At 50.0% G+C, this 20,548-nt stretch overlaps 2 protein-coding genes across 14 annotated transcripts in view; both read left to right on the forward strand.

Moving 5' to 3' along the window:
* Positions 1-7,402, forward strand: part of ptk2ab (protein tyrosine kinase 2ab) — a 53,741-nt gene extending 46,339 nt beyond the window's left edge. For 9 of the 13 annotated variants that reach the window (XM_035530442.1, XM_035530446.1, XM_035530445.1 and 6 more), the window contains 7 exons: positions 1,326-1,388; positions 2,614-2,653; positions 2,907-3,010; positions 3,842-3,850; positions 4,889-5,044; positions 5,692-5,772; positions 5,983-7,402. In XM_035530442.1, the coding sequence (XP_035386335.1) occupies positions 1,326-1,388; positions 2,614-2,653; positions 2,907-3,010; positions 3,842-3,850; positions 4,889-5,044; positions 5,692-5,772; positions 5,983-6,192 (663 nt within the window). In that variant the 3' untranslated portion in view covers positions 6,193-7,402. The remainder of the gene's footprint in view (positions 1-1,325; positions 1,389-2,613; positions 2,654-2,906; positions 3,011-3,841; positions 3,851-4,888; positions 5,045-5,691; positions 5,773-5,982) is intronic. The other 4 variants (XM_035530443.1, XM_035530454.1, XM_035530453.1 and 1 more) reach the window with 1 other exon arrangement.
* A 654-nt stretch (positions 7,403-8,056) lies between these two features.
* Positions 8,057-20,548, forward strand: part of ldlrad4b (low density lipoprotein receptor class A domain containing 4b) — a 43,468-nt gene continuing 30,976 nt past the window's right edge. Inside the window, exons 1-2 of the mRNA XM_027000063.2 lie at positions 8,057-8,174; positions 18,714-19,269. Of these exons, the coding sequence (XP_026855864.2) occupies positions 19,230-19,269 (40 nt within the window). The 5' untranslated portion in view covers positions 8,057-8,174; positions 18,714-19,229. The remainder of the gene's footprint in view (positions 8,175-18,713; positions 19,270-20,548) is intronic.

A 20,548-nucleotide genomic window follows, 5' to 3' on the forward strand; every position in this document is an offset into this window, starting at 1 on the left:
CCTGTCTCACACAACGGCTCATTCTGCTGCCTGTGCCCAGCTCAGAGTGGCTCACAGAGAACCACAACAACAAACATTCTCGAACGTTTTTTACATCGACTCCGCCATCCCGGTAAAACACTAATATTGGTATGCCTGTGCCCATGACAACAGGCATGTTTGGAGGTAAAACGCACTCCATGTGTTCTGACTGAAGGATTGTGGTGTGTGTGTGGAGAGAGACTGCGTGTGGTACAGGTGCAGCGCTGGAGAATTCCTGAGTAATAAGGGGCTTGGGTTAGCACCGACGCGTGAAGCAGCTAAACTCACCCTGACCCACCGACGGAAGTTAAATTACTGTGCCCCGGGGGGGGGGGCACTGCCCCCCATCCTCCCGCACAACCCTGGGGTTGCCAGGCGACGGCAAAAAATGAGGAGGGTCGGAGGAGAAGGGGAGAGAAGGAGAAGGAAGCAGAGGGGGAGTCAGAGAAAGAGACACGAAAGATGGAGAAAAAGAAAGAAGGAACGAGGCAGAGAGAGAGAGAGAGAGAGAGAGAAGGGAGGTGAGGAGAAAGTGGGAGGAGAGTGGAGCGGCGGAAAGACTCGGCACGGCTCCGTCCAGGCTCGTGTGGTGGGAGGGGCCCCGTGGGAGGGGCCTGGTGGGAGGGGCCTGGTGGGAGGGGCCTGGTGGGAGGGGCCCGGTGTGGGTCAGGCATGCCTGGCTGCAGCAGGCAGCTCTGGGTGAACACGTCCTCCGTGAATGGAGCTACGGCGCTGCGCTCCTCGTTACGTTCGGAACGCGCCACGCACGGCCCTGCGGGGAGAACCCCAGGATCAGGATGCAGGTCTTCAAGTCCTGCTTTGGCAAGCTGGTACAGTGGTGGGCAAAGGTTGGGCACTGTCATGCTGTGGAAGGGCAGCGAGCTGCAGCATAGCGTGATTATACTGAGCAATTACAGATGCTTGTAGATGCTTTTGCCTGCAGACCGTCGCTTTGAAATGTGCTGTGATCTTATGAGCATGCTGGGACTACTGAGGTACAGGACAGATTGTCTCTGGTTTTCCCAGCAGACTGCTGGGTGATGTGTGGAAGGCTTTTCTCGGTTGTTTCTCTTTCTGCTCTGCCCGATGTTACAGTCTTTCTTGGGAATCATGTTGATACATAAACTACAGAAGGAAGAGTTTGTGTGGACATTAGTGTTCTCTGAAGTTTTGTACTTGATGTTTCTACTGCTCTGACTGTGTCTTTTCTTGTGTCTCTCTCTCTCTCTCTCTCTCTCTCTCTCTCGCTCTCTCTCTCACTCTTTCTGTCTATCCTGTTTTTTTCTTTTTTCTCTTTCTGTCAGAAACCAGACTCTAGGAATTCCAGAGGCAGTATAGACCGGGAAGACTGCAGTCTCCAGGGACCAGTGAGTTTCTGTTTTTGTTTGTTTTCCACGGCTTGGTGCAGACACTGGGAGTTTCCTCTTTTTTCATAATAAACAGTTCTGGGCATGAACATGCACACTCGAGTCTTCATTAGTGCCTGCCTCATCACACTTTTGATGGTGAGATGGTGAGCATGTATGTGCAATGCCTCTTGTTTAATAGTACATGAACTCTAAAGGGTTAATTTTAATTGCCTTGCACTGATCCCAACAATACAAGTAACACTCGTGAATGTTACTGGCAACATTGGTTTGTAAAGTTAGCTTTCAAACTTGTCAGGCCTTGCTCTTTGTGTGTGTGTGTGTGTGTGTGTGTGTGTGTGTGTGTAGGCATGCAGGTGTGTGTGTGTGTGGGGGTGGATGGGTGGGTGGGTGGGTGCGCACGCGCTAGCACATTCTCCCTGCAAACCTGCCCTCTACACCAAACAGAAAATGGCAGTGTGACATTTGCTGTGTAGTTATCACTCCAAAACATTCCACATCAGTCACGTTTAGTTTGGTTTGCTTTTAAATATTGAAAATGGATAAATCTGAAGAAAATATATATATATTTTTTTACATTAAAAAACCCCCCATCAGTTTATAAATAAGTAGTGTATGGTAGGACCCTTTCAGCATAGCTGCTTCTGCTAATCGTTTTAGAGGAGTGCTGGGTAGACACCCCTCTGGGGATGTTACTGCCCCCACTGGCCAAAAGGAATTTCTGCAGCTCGCAGCCCAACATGGAATCCAATCAATGTTCCTCTATCAATGTGATCTGCAAAACTCATGTATTGAGTCAAAAGAATCCCCTTTAAAGAAACACTTGCTGTTTTTTTTTTTTTTTTTTTTTTTTTTTTTTAATGAATAATGTATGCTGTTGTACACAGCGAAGTGTGGTTGGTGCGTTTCCATTTTGTCCGTAAAGGAGTGTTTGCATGCTGGGTGTCGGTGGCTTGCTAGGTGCCACGGGAGTTGGATTTTTTGGACTTGTTGATCAGGGTCTAGGCAGGGTTGTGTTTGAGGTCGGGGTCTAGGCTGCAGCATCCTGTATGATCAGAACTGATGAAAACAAGCCTCTTTTTGCTGATTTGGTGAAAATAGTAGTCTGCTGGGTTGGTCCACTGTAGCCCTTTGGCCTCTCCCCTGTGGAGTGGAGTGTGTGTGCCTGTGTGCGTGTGGAAGGCTCTTCTGTACTGAGGGTGTTTCTGTTTGTTTATTTATGCAGACAGGAAACCAGCACATCTGCCAGCCTGTGGGAAAACCAGGTAACCCCCCGTCGACCCCACTGAGTCTCCTGCTCACCGTTGACACTGAGAGGCTCTAGAAAACAGATTGGTTGATGACTAATGCTTGTGGCGTTCTTCTTTGGCTCGGCGTAGTCGTTTCCACTCTCTCAAAGCCTCTGGTTTCAGTCAAGGAAGCGCGTGCCTTTGCGTTCTTATGCTGACATCCTAGAGAGGTTATAAATATTAGCAGTGGTCTGGGTCTAAGTCTGGCTGCTGCTGGCCTTCCCTTTAGATCACGTGCTTCCTCCGAAGAAGCCTCCCCGTCCAGGAGCCCCTGCGTACCCCGCCCCCGCGTCCTGCCTCGGCCCTGTGGACAGCTACAACGACGGAGTCAAGGTACAGTGGGCCCCCCCGGGACCCCGCGCAGCCCAGGCAGGCCACAGGCCCATGCGCCGTCGTAAGAAACGGCAGCAGTCGTCACTGTCTCCGCCGTCGTGGTTGTCGGGGACGACGTGCTCCGTTTAGACAGAAGCATGGCGACGCGTGAGGCCCGGCACACGGTGCTGTCGGCTGCTCCCTCTGCTTGGAAACCTTTAAAAACGCACTCATTCAGTCCTGTGTACATGGAATATAGATGCTTAATGGGTTCTAGTGTAACAGGGGATCAGAAAGCAAACTTTTTCCAAGCCTCAGCTGCGAGTTTGTCAGTTGAACTGTAGCTAATTCAACTATGCTGCATTTTGAGTGAATCAGATATTTTTTGAGCATCTATCCACACAATGAAATTTAGAAAAGTATACACACACACACAAATACACACACCCTACATTACAGTTCCTGTCAAAGGGTGTTAAGAAAGCTTGGAATGGATTTCACAAGCTGCGAACAGAACAGAGTCCCATGCAGAAGTGCACTGGAGTGCAAAGTGTCCAGAGTGTTGAATGGAAGTACCAGACCAAACATGCAGCCCCTTCAGGTCTCTAGAACTAAACTGTAAATTTACAGACTGTGAAAAGCAGCTCATGTGTTTGGTCTTTCTCTCTGTTTCTACTTCTTTCATGTATTCATGTATGAAGAAATGATGCATGCGTTTGTATCACTACATTAATTCCTCTGTCTCTGTGTCTGTCTCTGTCTGCCTCTCTCTCTCTCTCTCTCTCTCTCTCCCCCTGTCTCTCTCCTCACTGCCAAACCACACTTGTTCTCTGCCTATTTTTGCACCTTTAGCCCTGGAGGGTAAGATCACCGAGTGGACTTTCTCTCTACCTCTGTCTGCACGCCTGTCACTTTTCAGGACATGAGCCAAAAATTACTTTGTGTCGCTGTTCGGCTGTATTAATCCGAGCTGTCTCATTCGCTTCACGACCCCTAAAGTTGTCAGAGGGTTTATGTTCCTGTCATACCATGGTGATAACCACATGATTGTCTGCTTGGTGTAGCAATTCTGTGTGTTTTAAATGATTGGCAAGCACGCTTTGTTTTGTCTTTTTATTTCTTTTTGTGAGGGCACAAATGGAACCCTTGTTAACAAGCTTCCTATCAAGTGCTGTACTGTTGTTGTCCTCTAAACTTTGTGATCTCTTCTCCACTACAAATGCGTTTCAGTTGTTTAACCTGCACGGTGGATAAATGTAGCAAAACCTAAAGATAATTGTCTGAGAAAACAGAAGTGTAGCCAATTTTTAGCTGGGGGAGAGATCTGGCCGGGTTTTGATAAAATATCTGGGTGGGTTTGATGGGTTTCCGACGCATAACAAGGTGTCTGGCTTGCAAGTGTCACATTTTATTGTGAAAGCTTTCATTCTTGGGTGTAAATATATCAGATTTTCACTTCGTGTTAAGCACGCGCTGCTCCTTGCAGCCGCCGGGCCTTTCATTCTCAGCACCAGCCCAGATGTCGTTTCCTAGCAACTAGTCCTCGTTTTTAGTGAAGATTATGCAATTTCCTGGTCATTTAATATTATTAATCTACATTTAGGTGTTTTATAATCCTGATCATAATTTGCTGATTAAGGGACTATCTAACCCTACTAAAGCATTTAGAATGGTGTTGCTTCTTGTGTGATAATCTGCAGTGTACTGCCACCTGTTAGAGAAAATCTGAAATTACAGTCTGCCACCATGTCTTTGCTGTATGCTGTACAATAAATGTAACATAGTAGTAAACGAGTTTTAACGCTTTCGGTCGCACCCAAGGGGTTGTTGCACTTTAGGTTTTTTTTTTTTTTTTTGCGTGTGTAATATAATAATTTTTTTTTTTTAATCTTAATTCAGATCCAGCCTCAGGAGATTAGCTCTCCCCCTACAGCTAATCTGGACCGCTCCAACGATAAAGTGTATGAGAATGTGACAGCTCTGGTGAAGGCCGTGATAGAGATGTCCAGCAAAATCCAACCGGCTCCACCAGAGGAGTACGTACCAATGGTGAAGGTACGCCGTGCACGTGCACACATCAGGCACCACAGTTACTCAAGAAACGTGACCCATGACTATTATGTAATTTATTTATATCACTACTGTTTTTAATTAATCACACTTTAGTTTTAGTTATCTAGACAGACCTTTCCAGGTCATTGAAGGCATTGCAATTAAGTGTTAAGACTTTTAACGGCGTTTGATGTCATAGATTTTCTCGAATAGCAACGAAAACCAAAGAAGCCATTTATAAATGAATGAAAATGTAAATGGATGTGGAAATGCACACAGTGCGTCGGACTCTTCCAAAGCTGGTTTCTGAGTGCCGGCACTTGGCCCTGCTAGCATAAGCCGTTATGAAATCTGCTGTGCTGAAATGGACAGAAAGGGCAGACGAAGACGAGCCAGTCGCAGCGTCATCTCATAGAGATTTGCAATAAGGACTGAAACATTTATTTTTGAGGAAAGAGAATATAATATTGTGATTTCACTATTTTGTGTTCATTCAGCAATTACCCAACAATTATATTGCTTTATCGTAATTTCAGATTTTATATGAAGTAAATAACATCAAGGTATAGTTTGTTTGGCAAATGAAGCTGTAAATGGTTGCATGAAACATACATAATCAGTGTTAAAGTGAAGTGTTACCTGTGTTTCAGGAGGTCGGCTTAGCACTGAGGAATCTGCTAGCCACAGTGGATGAGACAATTCCCTTACTGCCAACTCACACACATCGAGAGGTACTATGGATGCGCATGCGCACACACACACAAAATTTCCCATACAATTCCTGCTGACTTACACGCATACTGAAGTGCTCACTATAACGCACCAACTATACCCATATATTCAATTCTTTAATCACCATATAATGCTGCTATATAATAGCTTATAACAATGAGCGCACACGAGCACTGCTAATGAGCGCCTGTGCCTGTCCTGCTCTCCAGGTGGAGATGGCTCAGAAGCTGCTAAACTCTGACCTGGCTGAGCTGATCAACAAGATGAAGCTGGCCCAGCAGTACGTAATGACCAGCCTGCAACAGGACTACAAGAAGCAGATGCTGACGGCGGCTCACGCGCTCGCCGTCGACGCCAAGAACCTGCTGGATGTGATCGACCAGGCCAGGCTGAAAATCCTGGGCCGGGCACGGCATTAGCGATTTCCCCCCCCCCCATCCCCAAGGCAGAGGGGGCTCCCAGCCAGGCAGCCCATGCGGAGGGGCTTCCGCAGGACTCGAGCAATTCGCGGCGGCCGGCCGCCCCGCTGCTGAACCGGCACGGGCTTCTGTGCCAGGACACCCGGGACGCTGCAAGGCTCCGCCCACGCCCAGTCTGGCATGCTGCCAGATGCCCGGGGGCCTGTGAGGACTCCGGAGGGCCGGTTTTGAAGGAAGCGGCCGCATCAGACGCCAACGTTGGCGACAGCACTCGCCGTGGGGCCTGTGTGGCACTGACACATTACGCTAAAGAGGAGGAGGAGCACGACGACTGGACTGATGAAGTGCCACTGGAACGGAAATCCCAGACTGTTGTATAGGTCACCACAGAGCGGAAGACGTGCTCACACTGTATCTACCATTTCTGTATCTGCCTGGCCAGCCTCCGCTCCATGGCTAGACTGGACAGAGTCTAGAGACGGCTTTGCAGGGGCCCTGGAACACTCGCCGGCGCGGCAGAACTGAACAAGCGAATCCAGCTCAGTTTCAGGGTGTTCCATCTAGATGCGGAGCAAGGGCTTCATCTGCCCGTCCAGGACTCTGCAGGAGAGGATTGTATATTTTGGCTATGTGCCACTTAGGAATAAAATAAAGATATGACTAAAATAAAAACAAACAAACAAACAACAACAAAAAACAACAACAGAGTGAATGTCTCTGTGTACGCCTGTGACTGTTATGGGTAGAGGATTCGGTGGCTTTGCTAAAACCTATTTGCAAAAGTATACTTATTTATGGTCCACCAGAAGACTGAACATGCTCAGATCCATAAACACATATCTTAAACCATCTGTTTTCTCCTGAGTTTCCATTCACAGAGTCCTATAATTTTCAAAGATTTTACAGAACTTGTTTGCAGAGCAGAGGCAAAGACTGTGTGTCATGTGTTATTTTTTTTTAAGTAACAAACACCACACGAGTCTGTGCCCATAGTGAATCTCAAGAATGTGCTGGTACCGACTACACAGAACATCCTTCTGTTGTAATGACTGCATGTTTGTATACAGCCCCTGTGTCGGGTTGCCATTCACTGGATTTTTGTCATTCTAAAATGACTTCAAGTGTAAAAATGTTAACCGACTGAATCATATAGACCTAAAGGTATAATTTGTCATTTATGTCTCTTTTACCAAAACTCAACAGTGCTCTAGTTGTGTGGTATATTCACTTCCTTCGTTCACTGGTAACTAGTTACCATTTAACCTCACAAGATATTTTCATTTTGGCTGTATGTCCAGCATTCCTGGTCACCGTTCGCAAAGCTGATTTGGCCGTGTTAGGAGGAGAATGCTTTTCGCGATCATGAGAAGCTGTTTGTCATTGCAGCCGAGGACAGGACACTTTTCTATGCCCCATATTTTCAAAAGCATGCGCAGACATGTCTGCAACTGTATAGAAAATAAATTATAGTTATATACTCTTAATTTCACTAGAGGGCGGCATATAGCTTTTAGCTATACTTAGCGTTCCATTGAACTAAAAAATTAATAACGATACATCTAAAGTATTTACAAACGAATAATTCGCAAAATAAACTAACGCTATTGAAAAATTATAATAGATTAGATAAGTTTTTAATGTCTTAATTAGTTTGCACCCGTACGATTGTGAGTCTTCGTTCATTTTGCCATATGTTCGCAGCATTTTTAAACAAGGCATTTTTAAAACCATATATATGATATGCGCGTAATATTTCTTAATGCGTTACTAATGAATTTCAGGAGGTAACTGCAGGACTTTTACGCTGAAGAGTCGCCACGGTCCGCCATGGCCCTGCCTTCTCATGCCTCTGTGTCGTGTCTGGTAGTGAAATCCAGGTCATCGCTCCTGGACCATCACAAGCCAGCAGGCGCAGATACCGTCCTCATCGCGGACGCAAACACTATTATTTTTGTGCTAGTTTGTGATTACTCTTTTAAGAGGTAAGTCGACAGCATTCCTGCCTTGTTATTTCGGAGTGAATCGCAGCTGCACTTCTGCCACTTGCCCTACGGCCGCCGCGGATGCACGGTGATGTGGACGAGAAGCTGAAGCCGGTGGGATTTAGATGGGCTGAAAAGTTGATGTGGCCGTCTTTACTTCGTACCTAACCGCCAGCTAGTTTGCCTGAAAGGCCAGATAAGCGGTGGCGATGCCCAGCCGACTCCAGGTCTGGCGGTGCAGCTAGCGAGCCTTGCAGATCTGTTTCTTTTAGACCGAGCAGTCCTATCATTACTGCAGCCGACTAGTTTAACCTTGTGCAGTACTAAGATTCTCGCATTAGCTAGCTAGCGGTTATCTCGTTTTAAATAGTATGTAGCAAAATGCTTAGCTAGTTGCCTCAGTTGAATTTTTATAAAACAATTTTAGCAGCTAACTTAGTTTTCTCGCCAATCGTAGCGTTCAAAGCGGACTGACGGATTTCATAGAATTGTTGCAGATATCGCGGGCAGACAGCAGGAAATGAGCAAACTTGGTATCTAGCTGGTGAGCTATAGCTATAAAACTTGATGTTGCTGAATTAAGTCGCAGGCAAAGCAAGTTGGCCAACACAACTATCCTAGATTATCGATGAGCTGGTTAACTATCTAGCTGAGACGAAGCTGAATACCAGTCTGCTTTCGTTTGCATTTTCTTCTGCGAACGGTTAGCTAATAAATGTTTTACTATTAACAAACACCATCTAGCTTCCTAATCAGCAACCGCAAACTTGCTCTAGGGAATGTACCTATCGTTGCTTGCAGCTAGCTCGTTTCCTGTCAGCATTTAATACGGTCTGGCGTCTTGGACTTCAACTTGATCATAGTCTTGCTAGCTCTGCTGACAAATGCATCAAGCAGCCGTGAGTGTCTTAATAAAATAATTTTACACGTAAGTGTCTGGTTGGCAAAGAAACTGCTCGTCAGTGTTGGTGTCCAAGGCGATGACGTCTGCCCGGGCGCTCGGGTCCAGCCGCGAGCGCAGCCTCAGCCCGGGCCCCCGTCGCGCGAGTGCATGAGTCGCTAGTGCTGTGAGGAGTTGACTCAGGTGCGTCGACGCCGTGAAAAACACGAAACTGCAGCGCAGTGGCCTCTACCCCAACCCGCACTCGGGCCGCCTGCTTGGACAAACCCAGTCCACCTGCGGAAGCTTTGGGGTGTTTGTGGATTAAATGTAATGGGTTGATCCTGGTTTTGCGGTGTTGCTACACACCATGTCCACTGTTGCCTAATTGGACTACTAGTCAATTTGAAGCGTCTTCACTTTATGCATCTGTGTCCTGTTTGGTTTGTAACATGGAAATGCTAGTGTTGATGTGCCCCTTTTATTGTACTACATTTAGCGCACCCCCCCCCCTTTCCACGTTGATGGTATGTGTCCAGGTCTCGAACTGGAAGTCCCTGAACCTCAGTGGGAGTCCTCACTGTGTGTGCGCTTGGTAGATGGAGGGCCTGCCAGCTCCCTGTACCCAAACTTGGAGCGAGTGTGTTGCCTGGGGCTGTCGTGACCAGCCTTCGCCATGGCTACAGACACAGATCACTGTGCCCTTTCCTCTGCACTGTGGGCGCTGGCCTACTTGTGGTACACAGGCACGGCTACGTCGGGTGCTGCCAGACAGAACGCAACAGTGAGCTCCTTTTCGCAAGCTGCTGCTCAGTCCTGAGCTGCGTGTACTGCACCACCTGGCGACTGCTGCTCTCATCTCTGAAGTTCAGATACAGTCCAAATAGTTTCTAACATGTTTGGAGGCTTAGTTTACTCGCCAAGATCGTGTCTTTTGTTGTTGAACTTGGGGGGGGGGGAATTTACACCTTGCTTTCCGAAAGGTTTTATTGACTTTTTTTTTTTATATATATATATGGAAGGTTGTAAATGATGGTAATGTCTTGCAAAAATCAGAAGTCGTTTCAAAGATTAAATATGATCTAATAGCCTACACTTACTCAAAATGTGCTCCAAGTATACTTGCCTCTTCCATGTTTTTAGAAAGTCGATGAATCTGGGTTTTTTAAGGCTTAAACCATCAATCCACATAGAATCTGCAGAGGAACAGTACATTTCTCAGCACTAAAGCTGTCAGCATGGTTGTGCCAGTGTAAAAATGATGGAAAATGAACTGTGCCTTGGAAAAATGGCAAACCTGTCCATTAATTTTGCTTTATTTACAAACCTTCCTTCAAGTTCACTCACCAGAAAAAAAACCTGTTCATTCCCACAATAATGCATTTACTCGCATGACGTGCTGCTCTGTGTCAGACGAGTTCAGCCTTCTTCCTGGGTAGTGGCGAGGCGTAGAGTTTGTAAGGCTGAGTGAGCTGGTCTCCCTGTTGTGGTGGTGGTCTGTGGAGTCTGTGTTGCCCTGGAGATGCCACCGTCTCCAGTCACGCTGAGGGGCACTTGGGTGGCAGCTCGCCGCTGTACCCGTGGCGCCGAGCCAAGTGTAACCGTGCACGGTGGCACATCGAGCGCAGTGTCAGTAATTTGATCAGTAGGCTGGGTTTTGGGGGGGTTAACGGGCTTGCTAAGGTTAGCTGCACCTCACTGTGTCTGTCTCTCTCTCCTCTCCCTGGTGTTTTGAGTTTTCACTGACAACACGTCTTTGCCCACAAAGAGCCGTTATTTGGTCCGTGACTCTGTCTGCTGAGGGGCTCTTGCAACCCGGCATAGCCGTTTTAAAGCACGCTCACGCGCAAACCAGCTTGTGGACACCGAAAGGGTCGTGCCTGTGGAGTCCCGCGTCGACACTTGACTGCTCGGTATTTGAGACGCAGACGTGGCACGCGTCGTCTTCTGGTCCGTGCTCCTGGCAACGAGGCGGTCGTCCGCTGGGCTCGGCGGCCGCTCCCGTCCGGAACGCCCGCTGCTCCTCGGGAGGAGCTTCCTGTCGCACAGCGACCCGTCTGTCCGTCCAACGTTGCATGCCAAGCAGCCCCTCTCCATGCCCGTGACATCATCGCCTCTGGCACGAAAAACGGCAGGCGGAGCCAGCGTCCTGCCCTCCGCGGCTGCGTCCAGGTCACGGCTCGCACGCTTACCCTCCGCTTTCCGCGTTTCGCTTCAAACTTGGCTAACGACATAGTAAACCTCCTGGCACGCAGGGGCGTCGTAGAGCGTAAAAGCTTTATGGGAATTTCTGAAAGATTTCCACATGCATCATGGCTTGGCATAGAGCTGAGGTATTCAAATCGTACTCCTCAAGGTCTGGGTGTGTCAGATTTCCCGCCCTCCCTTCACCCAGGAGTCAGGCGTGATGGCGAAGTGGCCTACCAGTTACATTAATCATTTAATCATCTACAAGGCCGCATGCTTTTTATGCATTCATACTTAATTTTCCGCCGTCTGCCCATTCCATAATAACAACGGAGCAGTATTATGCATAGGGATTCGAGGTCCAGAATTGAATACCACTGCACACAGGAATAATTTGTACCTGCAGTAAGCCCGAGGCTAAAATTAATCTCATGAGAAAGCGTAAGACTCGGGGCGCGGCGGTGTGCGGACACGCTGCTGCATCGGTCCGGGTTCCGAGGCCTTCCCCGATCCAGCTCCGGATTCTCGCAGAGGCTGTGAGAGCCAGGCCATATGGCGGGGACATGATCGCAGGGACAGGGCTCCTGCCCGCCGTCCTCCCCGGGCCGACAGATGGAGGCTCACTGGCCCCAGGGAGGGTTCTAATCCGCCTCCCTGCCAGTGCTGGGGACTGGGCGGGGGGGCCGAGCGCGCCCCCGCCGGCGTCCAGCGCCACCTCGCGTGCTGACCTGACCCTCGGACGCTTGCGTCGTCCGCCCACAGAGGAAGCGCCTGTCCAAATATGCATGTCAGGAATCGATCTTGTGGCGGTGTCTTGTGCACACACTCGTGGGTTCAGACCAGGGCTGTAACGATGCACTTTTCTTCTGATTCGATACGATTTACTTCACTGGATTCACGATTCGGATTTTTCACAATATTTGAAACAAATTATTTTTGGGGGGGGGAAATATTGCTTAAGTGTAGAAACAATGCAATAAATTGCCCATTTTTATTGTATAGCTTTTTAAACAAGAATCTTTAGTCCCTTGCAATTAAAAGAAATTAGGAACAGAAGTTTACAATTGAAAACAAAGTACTGAAAGCAAAATGTATCTTTACTATATATTAAATAACCAAGTGAAGGCGTTCTTTTAAAATTAAAGCGGGCAAAATTCAAGGAACGTTGGTTTATAACATGCTAATGTATGAAAGCGTGCTGGTGAACGCTTCACCAGTGCGTTAGGTCCAGCGCAACCTCTGGTGTTCAGACCATTAGACGATATTGTCAATCGCCACGTTTCTGCATCGCGATGAATCGTGGCTCGACGTATCGGTACAGCCCTTGTCTAAACCTGCGTGAGCGGGTGGTAAAAACGATCACTCCAGGTCCACTTGGGGGTGGCGCTCGCTCGGACACCTAAGGTTAAGTAGCCATTCAAGATCTGTTCATTTAACAGAGTCTGACCGCTCGCTTCATATCTTAAAAAAAAATTTTTTTTTACATTTTATTTCTCTTTTATTTAGACATCAGAGTTCCGCGCGTGGAAAACGCAACACGGCGAACTGTTTCCCACATGACTGACAGAACCATTACCGGGTTATACGGTCGAAACTGTCCGTCTCTCTTTCGTCCGAATGGATTTTCGAGTGAATTTTGCCTTCTCGGAAACGCTGAGACAAAAAGCGCCCTGCAGTACCCCCTCTCCCGCGCTTTCTTAACAGCCCCCTCAACTTAGCGATGCTTATCAAAATTTTGACACTCCCCCCCCCCCCCCCACTCCTTTTTGGGTGGGGTGGGGGGGGCTTCCGCTGGTTATTAAAGGGCCGGTAATCGAGCAGTAATGGGACGGGGAGCCTGACGGTGTTCTCTGCCATGTGGCTTCAGAAATGCTGCAATGCAGCAATGTTCTTCCCCTGTTGTGCATGACTCCAGTCGGCGCCCTTCAGCGGGTCTGTGTGAGGGAACGCCACGACCAAACATCCTACGACAACCTTAATGCGCCCCTCTGGAACCTTAAACGTCTGTCAAAAGTAGAACTGCACTTATTTAGTACATAAATTCAGCTAACAATAAGATCCAGATAATTATTTTTGAGTGTTTTTAGTGACTTTCTGTTTTGGGATCTGAACCAAGCTATAACAAACTGTGCAATGACATGAGATCATTAGCATAATTAATCTTTTTTTTTTTTTAATTAATTAACAAAGAACCTCAGTTACATTTACTACAGTGTTTACCCGCAGCACACCGTGCTGCTGTGATTGCGTCTAAGTATGTCATGCCACAGCCTCGTTAGCGGGCAGCGTCTGACTCTTGACGACGTTTGACTCCGGTGCCGTTATCTTTGGTTGCTACGGCCGCTCCCTTTTACGTTCCGCTCCACGCATAGCCGTCCCCGGCCGGGTCGCCTTGTGCATCGGCTTTCACCCCGGTTGACCCCAGCTGTGTGCGCCGGCGCAGCCAAAGGACTCTGTGTCCAGACGCAGTGGGGGGTGTCCCAATGGAGCCTCTCATTGATTTGTCTGGAGCTTCAGTAGCTAATTTGAGATTATAAGGAATGGGGGTGTGTGTGTGTGTGTGTGTGTGTGTGAGTGAGGGAGACAATGTGTTGGTTTCAGGAGAAATACGATCCTGATGGATTGCAGAGAGCCTAGCTTCTGCGACGAATCCGGCTGTAATTGATCCCAGGATGAATAATGGAACCACATCCTTGTAGTCCTCCCTCACACTTTCTTTTTCAAATATGGAATGTGTAAGATAACATTCAGAGCCATGACGTGAGCGGGCAGTAACGGAAGCTGGTCTGTGTGAGCATTCTGGCTCCAGCCTCCAGGGAGGGGACACCAAGGTCGAGCTTCTGTGGCCCCGCTGGGATGGGAGGGCGAGGGGCTTCCGCCGAGGCGCAGGCTGTACGCTGCAGCGCCGGGAACAGTGCGTCGGGGTTTGGGAACGCCAGGGCCCCCGCGTGCCTCGTACTGTACTGGCTGGCCTACTTTGCGGACTCTGGAGCGCTGCGGTTTGGCCTCACCCAGAAACAGACGCGCTCCGTTAAAAGGGCACGTTCGAGCTCCGCGTCGAGTGGCAGGCTCGCACGCGGACGCGGATCCTTACGGAGACCGATTAAAATAGCCCCTTACGACAGCGAGGGCCTTCTAAACCTGGAGCTCGAAATATACTCTACTGTAAAACTGCAGGTTCGGAAGCGATGCTTCTCATCTCAGCAGTTATCATGGCTCCAGAATGCAAATCCTGCCATCTGCTTTTGTTTCTGTAGTTAGGTTAGGAGCAGGATTTTGACTCTAAACAATTTGTCAAGACTCTCTTGGTAAAGGACTCTTTTTGTTTCAGTTTCTCCTACCACTAAAATTTGAAAAGGGGGAAATTCCTGAAAGCACCACTAAAGATTCTCATGAGATTCGACAAAATGGAGTCGACCCATGTTTCCACTCTGATCTGACCTTGTGTAAGCACACCTGAGTCTTCAGGGGCTCTGAATTGGTCGGTCACGACTTCCTGTTCCATTTGGATGTAAATACGAGGTCGCGCGCAGCCCGAAAACCCTCAGCCATCCATCAAGGCAGGGAACAACGGCGCATACGTACGCAAAACGCAATGGGCGGCGGGCCGACCCGCTGCGGCTATGAAAGTGTAGCCTGACACCTGAACAGACCCGTCTAACGGGGTGGTAATTAAGTTTGAGGGCTCAGGTTAGCCTGTACTGGAAGAGGAGCCTGGTGTGTTTTGCCTTCATGCACAGGGACGAGCATGGCTGTGGGGGTAAAGATTTCTGCAATGGTCCGCTCAGACAGTCGGAGGCTCTGTCGCGCGCTGGGGGGTCGCTCAGCCTGTAAAACTGTAATTAGGCGCGACCCAACTAAGCAAACTTCTCAGAAGGCTTACTGTAAGGTCTCTGCTGTCATTAATGCACATGCGAAACACCAAATAAAGGCACAAAGGTGGGTTTGGCAGAGTTGCAGTAAAGAATACAATCCCGCTATAAAATGCGGCGCCAATCTGGCTTGTTCCGGGGCTGTTTCTCTGGCATTTCTGGACTCCGTTTAACACAGCACCTCTGGGTCTTGTATACAGAACTAGCCGCCTCCTGGCCCGGAGGCCCGGCTGGTTTCTCTGGCTTCATAGTGGTGCAAAATTGTTTTTCAGAGTGGTGGTAGAACGGATCAGCCCGGCCTGGTCCTAAACCCCAAGGTGCGAAGACTCGGGGGGGGGCGGCCTGATCGCTAGCCCCTCAGTGTGTCCTGCCTCATCCAGCACTGGAACAGAAGGCTCCTTTGCTGTTATTTTGGCAATGGGACGTGCACAAAGTACGCACTTTATTTTTTATTTCTGCGATTTGTTTAATAGTATTCCTCACAAAGTGTATTTCTCTAAAATGAGACGGTAATATCAGTTAATTAACAGAATAACATTAAGACGATAACCAGTAAAGAAATCCCAGCCTTGTTTCGCTCATCGTTACCGAGCAGATCAATAATGCCGTACATCTTTTCCAGTTGTTGGTTTTTTGTTTTTTTTTTGCCGGGTCCTGCACGTAGGAGGTGCCCGTCGTTGGCACAGAACCCAGTGATGCTGTGCTGGGCTGAGAGCCCTCCGTACCAGCGTACGTCAGCCCCTCGTAGCCAGCGAAGGCTCAGCGTGCCCTGCAGTGCGCCGCCTTCACGTTCTTCCTCTCCGGGCTTGTGTGGGTTTTCCTCTCTGGGTTGGCGTTGTCCTCCTCCTCCTCCTCGCTCTCGCTCTTCCTGCTGGTGTTCTTTGTTCCCGCTCCAGTCTGGCAGTCAGACGCTCAGTCACGCCTCGGCACGTCACCCGGCCGCTCTCGCCCCTCAGCGCCTCTGAACGTCCACCCCAGGGCATCTCCTTGGACACACGGTAGCCTAGAACACACGTTTTTTGCGTGTGCATGTGGATGCATCTTTGTGTGTGGGCACATGCGTGGGCATGCATCAGCATACGGGAACGTGTGTGTGTGTGTGTGTGTGTGTGTGTGTGTGAGAGAGCAATTGCTAGGTGGCTTCAGTTTGTGAATGCACCACTTGATGGTGATCCTTTGTGTGTGTGTGTGTGTGTGTGAGAGCGTGCGTGCGTCTTTGCGTGCAGCCATGCATGCATCCTTGCCTTTATTTTCCATGCTTGCTTGCTGTTGTGCGCCTGCAGAGGGCTACGTCATGTAGAGGTTTGATGACTGATTTGACTAATCGGTGAGGTCACACATGGGCTCTGTAGATCTCAGAAAGCACCTTTAACACGTGTTTAACACGTCTTTAAACACGAGTGTTTTCTTATACAAAGAAGCACCCCTCGCACACGAGCTTTATGAATGTTGTAAATCATAACATGGCAAGAAAAGAGAAAATCTCGCCCGGAGCTTCTCCTCCAGCGCCAGGGCTTTGCTTCCTTGGCAACGGGCGTCTCTGCAGAGTTTCTGAGCCCCTCCGAAGTTGCTTCTCCTCTTCAGACTTCTCCAAACTGCCGCCAGACTGCGTGCACAGCCACGGGTAGACTCTGCACTACATCCCAAACGACAGGAAAAGAAACTTAACTTCGGAGACACAGGGACTGATTTCAAGCGTGCGTGTGGTAGTGCGGCCTTCAGAGAGGAACCGGTCTTTTTCTGAAAACTGTAACCAGCATGGAATTCCAAGGCTAAAAGCCCTTGGCCCTTACTGGAGCCTTTCAGGGATTAACATGTTAGGGTTTTGTTTCAGTCAACTCTTCTAATGTTTTTCAACAACGCGGGGACGGATCTGCGTTGGTGGCTGTCTCACGCGGTCATAAGCTGCTCTCTCCTCATGCCTTGTTGGTCTTGCGCATTCTCTGAGCTGCTCTCTCCTCATGCGTCTTACGTTGTTCCGGTTCAGCTCTTTAAAACCGTCTTCGACACAGCGGCATGGCACAGGGCTGCACGCGTTCCTCTACAGTGCTTAATTTCGTTTCCGTATAACACACTTTCGCTTACATTTTTTTACCCGCCACCTCGGTTAAAGAAACGGCAAAAAACAGGTTTTATTTCTTTTCCTTTACTTTTTACACGGAGCTGTTCTTTCTGCCCGCGATTAACGAGCTTGAGCACGTGCCACCGCGGGAAAAGGTCTGGACGGGAAGCCCGGCACGGCCCCCGGGGCGTCTGCCAGGGGCCCCTCCGGCGAGGACCGCGTGTCAACGGCGGGGCAAAGCGGTTACCCAGGATGGCGTGTCGCTCCAAGCTACAGTAGGATACCTGTTGGGAACTTGTTGCACGGGGCCCCTGGGGAGAGGCGAGAGGGAGACTCTGTTACTCCGACGTTGATTAATGAGCAAGCCACAGCTACTTTCAATGCAAAACCAAGATTACCCTTTCTCCTGCTTTTTATTTTTTACTCTGCCTCCTCTCTCTCTCTCTCTCTCTCTCTCTCTCTCTCTCTCTCTCCACCGACACCCTGTCATTCCCTCTCGGGTGAGGTCTCACCTCAGCCTGCCGGCCGGTGCGATCAGTTTGAGGCCTCGGCTGGCGTCGTCAGCTGAGTGCAGCACCGCCAGATTTCACCAGCGACGAGACAGGCAGGATCGCCCCCATGCCCCCACCCCAGCACACTACCCGTCTTCCGAGGGCTACGGCCTGCACGCTGCCAGAACGACGCTCTCCTCTCACTCGGGCGCGGGGCTTGATGGTGGTGTCTTTTCTTTTCCTGCAGGAGCCGAGGCGCAGAGCGAGAGAAATATTCCTTTGATCCCAAGTGCCCCCCCCCCCCCCCCCCCCCCCCCCCCCCCCCGGGACCCACACAAGTCTGTTTACCTGCCGCTAGGTCTCGCCCTGCTGCGGGACGGCAAAGACGCGGCAGATTCGCTGACTTGCGTCCTGCCTCTGTAGAGGCGTGGGAAGCAGCTCTGCAGACCCACGGCCCGCTGAAGCAGCACCGTACCGACCGCAGGTGCCCGCTGGGCGTCCTGAGGTTACGCAGGGCATGGCAACCCGATCTTGAATACGGGATGGGTGGCTGGTGACAGGTGGATTTTGTCCCACGCTGTTGTCTCCTCTGTTTCAGAAACTTAGTTGAGCAGTTGCTCTGTTCCATTAGCGTTTAATTTCCGCTGCAGTGGTTTGGATTTTGATGTCACCTCCCTGGAAATAAGAGCATTCGCTCTGCACCTGACAAACACTGCTGCTGGGAAGTAATAGGGTGACTAATTTCTTGATGTCATTGGTAGGCTATGTCATAGTTTCTCTGGTGCAGTGTAGTGACCCGTGTGTGTGTGTGTGTAAGTGAAATGACTAATACAATCTGAATATCCATTCCTTCACTCCATCACAGTAGCCAGGTGTTTCTGGCTTAGACAAATAATCTCTTATCATTGATGCGTTTGTCATTTTAAGTCATTTGTCTGATAAAAACCCAATGACGGATGGTTTAATACAACATTTTGTCTCTCTCCTTTTGGCCCCCTCTGTCTGTCTGTGTCTCTCTCTCTCTCTCTCTCTCTACCTCTACTGCAGTGCCAGTGTTCCACACCTCCCCCACTGAGCGCGGAGTGTGTGTGTGTGTGTGTGTGTACCTCTGCAGGCTAAGGGAGGAGTCGTGCTGGCGTCTGGAGCGCTGCGGAGCAGAGCCCATTCCCCTGGGAACAGCAGCCACTCCACACCTGCCTCCGCTGCACCTGCCTAGGCGTGCGCGTCTACCTGGCTGGATCTCTTTCTCTCTCTCTCAGCCATGACCGACTTGCTCTGGCTGGGGGGATAACGGTGTTAATTGGAGGACAGCGCCAGTTCTCCACCCCTCCCTCTCCCCCACCCGGGTGACCCTGTGACCCGTTGTCTCTCGGGCCCCCCCCGCACCCCCGCCCGCCTCTCCACACGCTCCGTCACTCATGAGCAGGCCGGTGGCGGGGACGTAGCCCGAGACAGAGCGCCATGGACCCCTGAGGCCATGACGGGAGCGCGGCGGCTGCGTGGTCCCTAGCAGTCCTCACTGGACCGGAGCGCTTAACGACGGACACGGGCTTGAGGAGCAGCATGCAGGAGGCTGACCTACCAGCCACGAATGCCTTCACAGGTAAGGAGGAGATCGGGGGGAGGGGGGGTTGCCGTTCCTCCTCGCGAACGGGAATCTCGGCAAAGGAGTTCCGGGCCGCTGGAAGTGCGTCGACGCGGCGCTGTTAGGTGCTGGGCTTGGCAGGGGCGCTGTACGCTGTACCTCTGCGCAAGTCCGAGCCCTGGGAGGGGGATGAGTGAACGTTCCTCCAGATTCCTGAACCGAACTCCCTCGATAACTGCAAGGTTAAGGTGTGCGCGTGTAGGTGTGGGTCTGCCCAGTGAACAGAGATGTGAATAAAGCTCATGACCCTTTACTGAACAGAGCTTATATGAGTGAACACGCCTTCCAGCTGCCTTTTAAGGCTCTTTGCTCTTATGCCACAGTGCAAGACGAATTGAATTTGGGTGGGGTGTGTGTGTGTGTGTGTGTTGGTTCACATGGGAATGCTCATTCCCCAAGCGACAGGAATACGAAGCTTGCATAATGTATTGAACCCTTTGGTTTCACAAAATCCTCTGAGAGTGTAAGGAAGTTCAGCCCTGCGCTGCAAAATCAAACAGAAACTGAAAATAAACAATAAAACCCCTAATTATGAGACGGTGCAGAGCAGAAGCCGTGGATCATGCAGAAAAGACACCCCTTACGAAGTTCCCGAGCAGTGTGTCAGAACGAGCGGCTCTGTGCCTCTCTGGAGGAAGCCGTCCAATCAGATAGCGGGCTTCGAGATCCTGGGAGAGGGCATCTTGCAGGGCCGTCCGTACGGCCATAGCGCGGAAGTGAGCGGCAGCCGGGCGTTTTCCGCCAGAAACAGTTGGGTTCATGACAAGTTAGCCCGTGCACGGTATTCCCAGTTCACCTTGAGCGCTAATCCCATTATGTCTTCCATCACGTTGGCATGTCGCAACAGAGAACACGCCAAGAGGGCAGCCAGGTCTCCCACCTGTTTATCGGGATCCCAGTTTCTGAAATGGGCCGAAAAAGGCGAACGCGGGCTCACGGCCCGATTGGCTCGTCCCTCAACCCCTTTTTTGCTCCGCTCTGCAGAGTCTTCCTCCATCGTCACGGCATGGCGAGTCCAAAAAGCCTTCCTCTCCCTTTCTTGGTGGGTCTGGGCAAATTGCTCAAATCTCCTGATGAAATGATAAATCCATTTCAGCCTTCAAAGCCGGTGCTGCCTTGGCAGACATTACGGGATTCGTCACTTCCCGAAATGGAGATGGGGACAGAGGAAACCGGAGAGAATAGCAAGTGTAGACAGCAGCCTCCACCCTTGGGAGGAAGTACCCAGCTTCACATA

This window comes from Electrophorus electricus, chromosome 10 (assembly GCF_013358815.1).
Source record: "Electrophorus electricus isolate fEleEle1 chromosome 10, fEleEle1.pri, whole genome shotgun sequence".
Classification (NCBI taxonomy): domain Eukaryota; kingdom Metazoa; phylum Chordata; class Actinopteri; order Gymnotiformes; family Gymnotidae; genus Electrophorus; species Electrophorus electricus.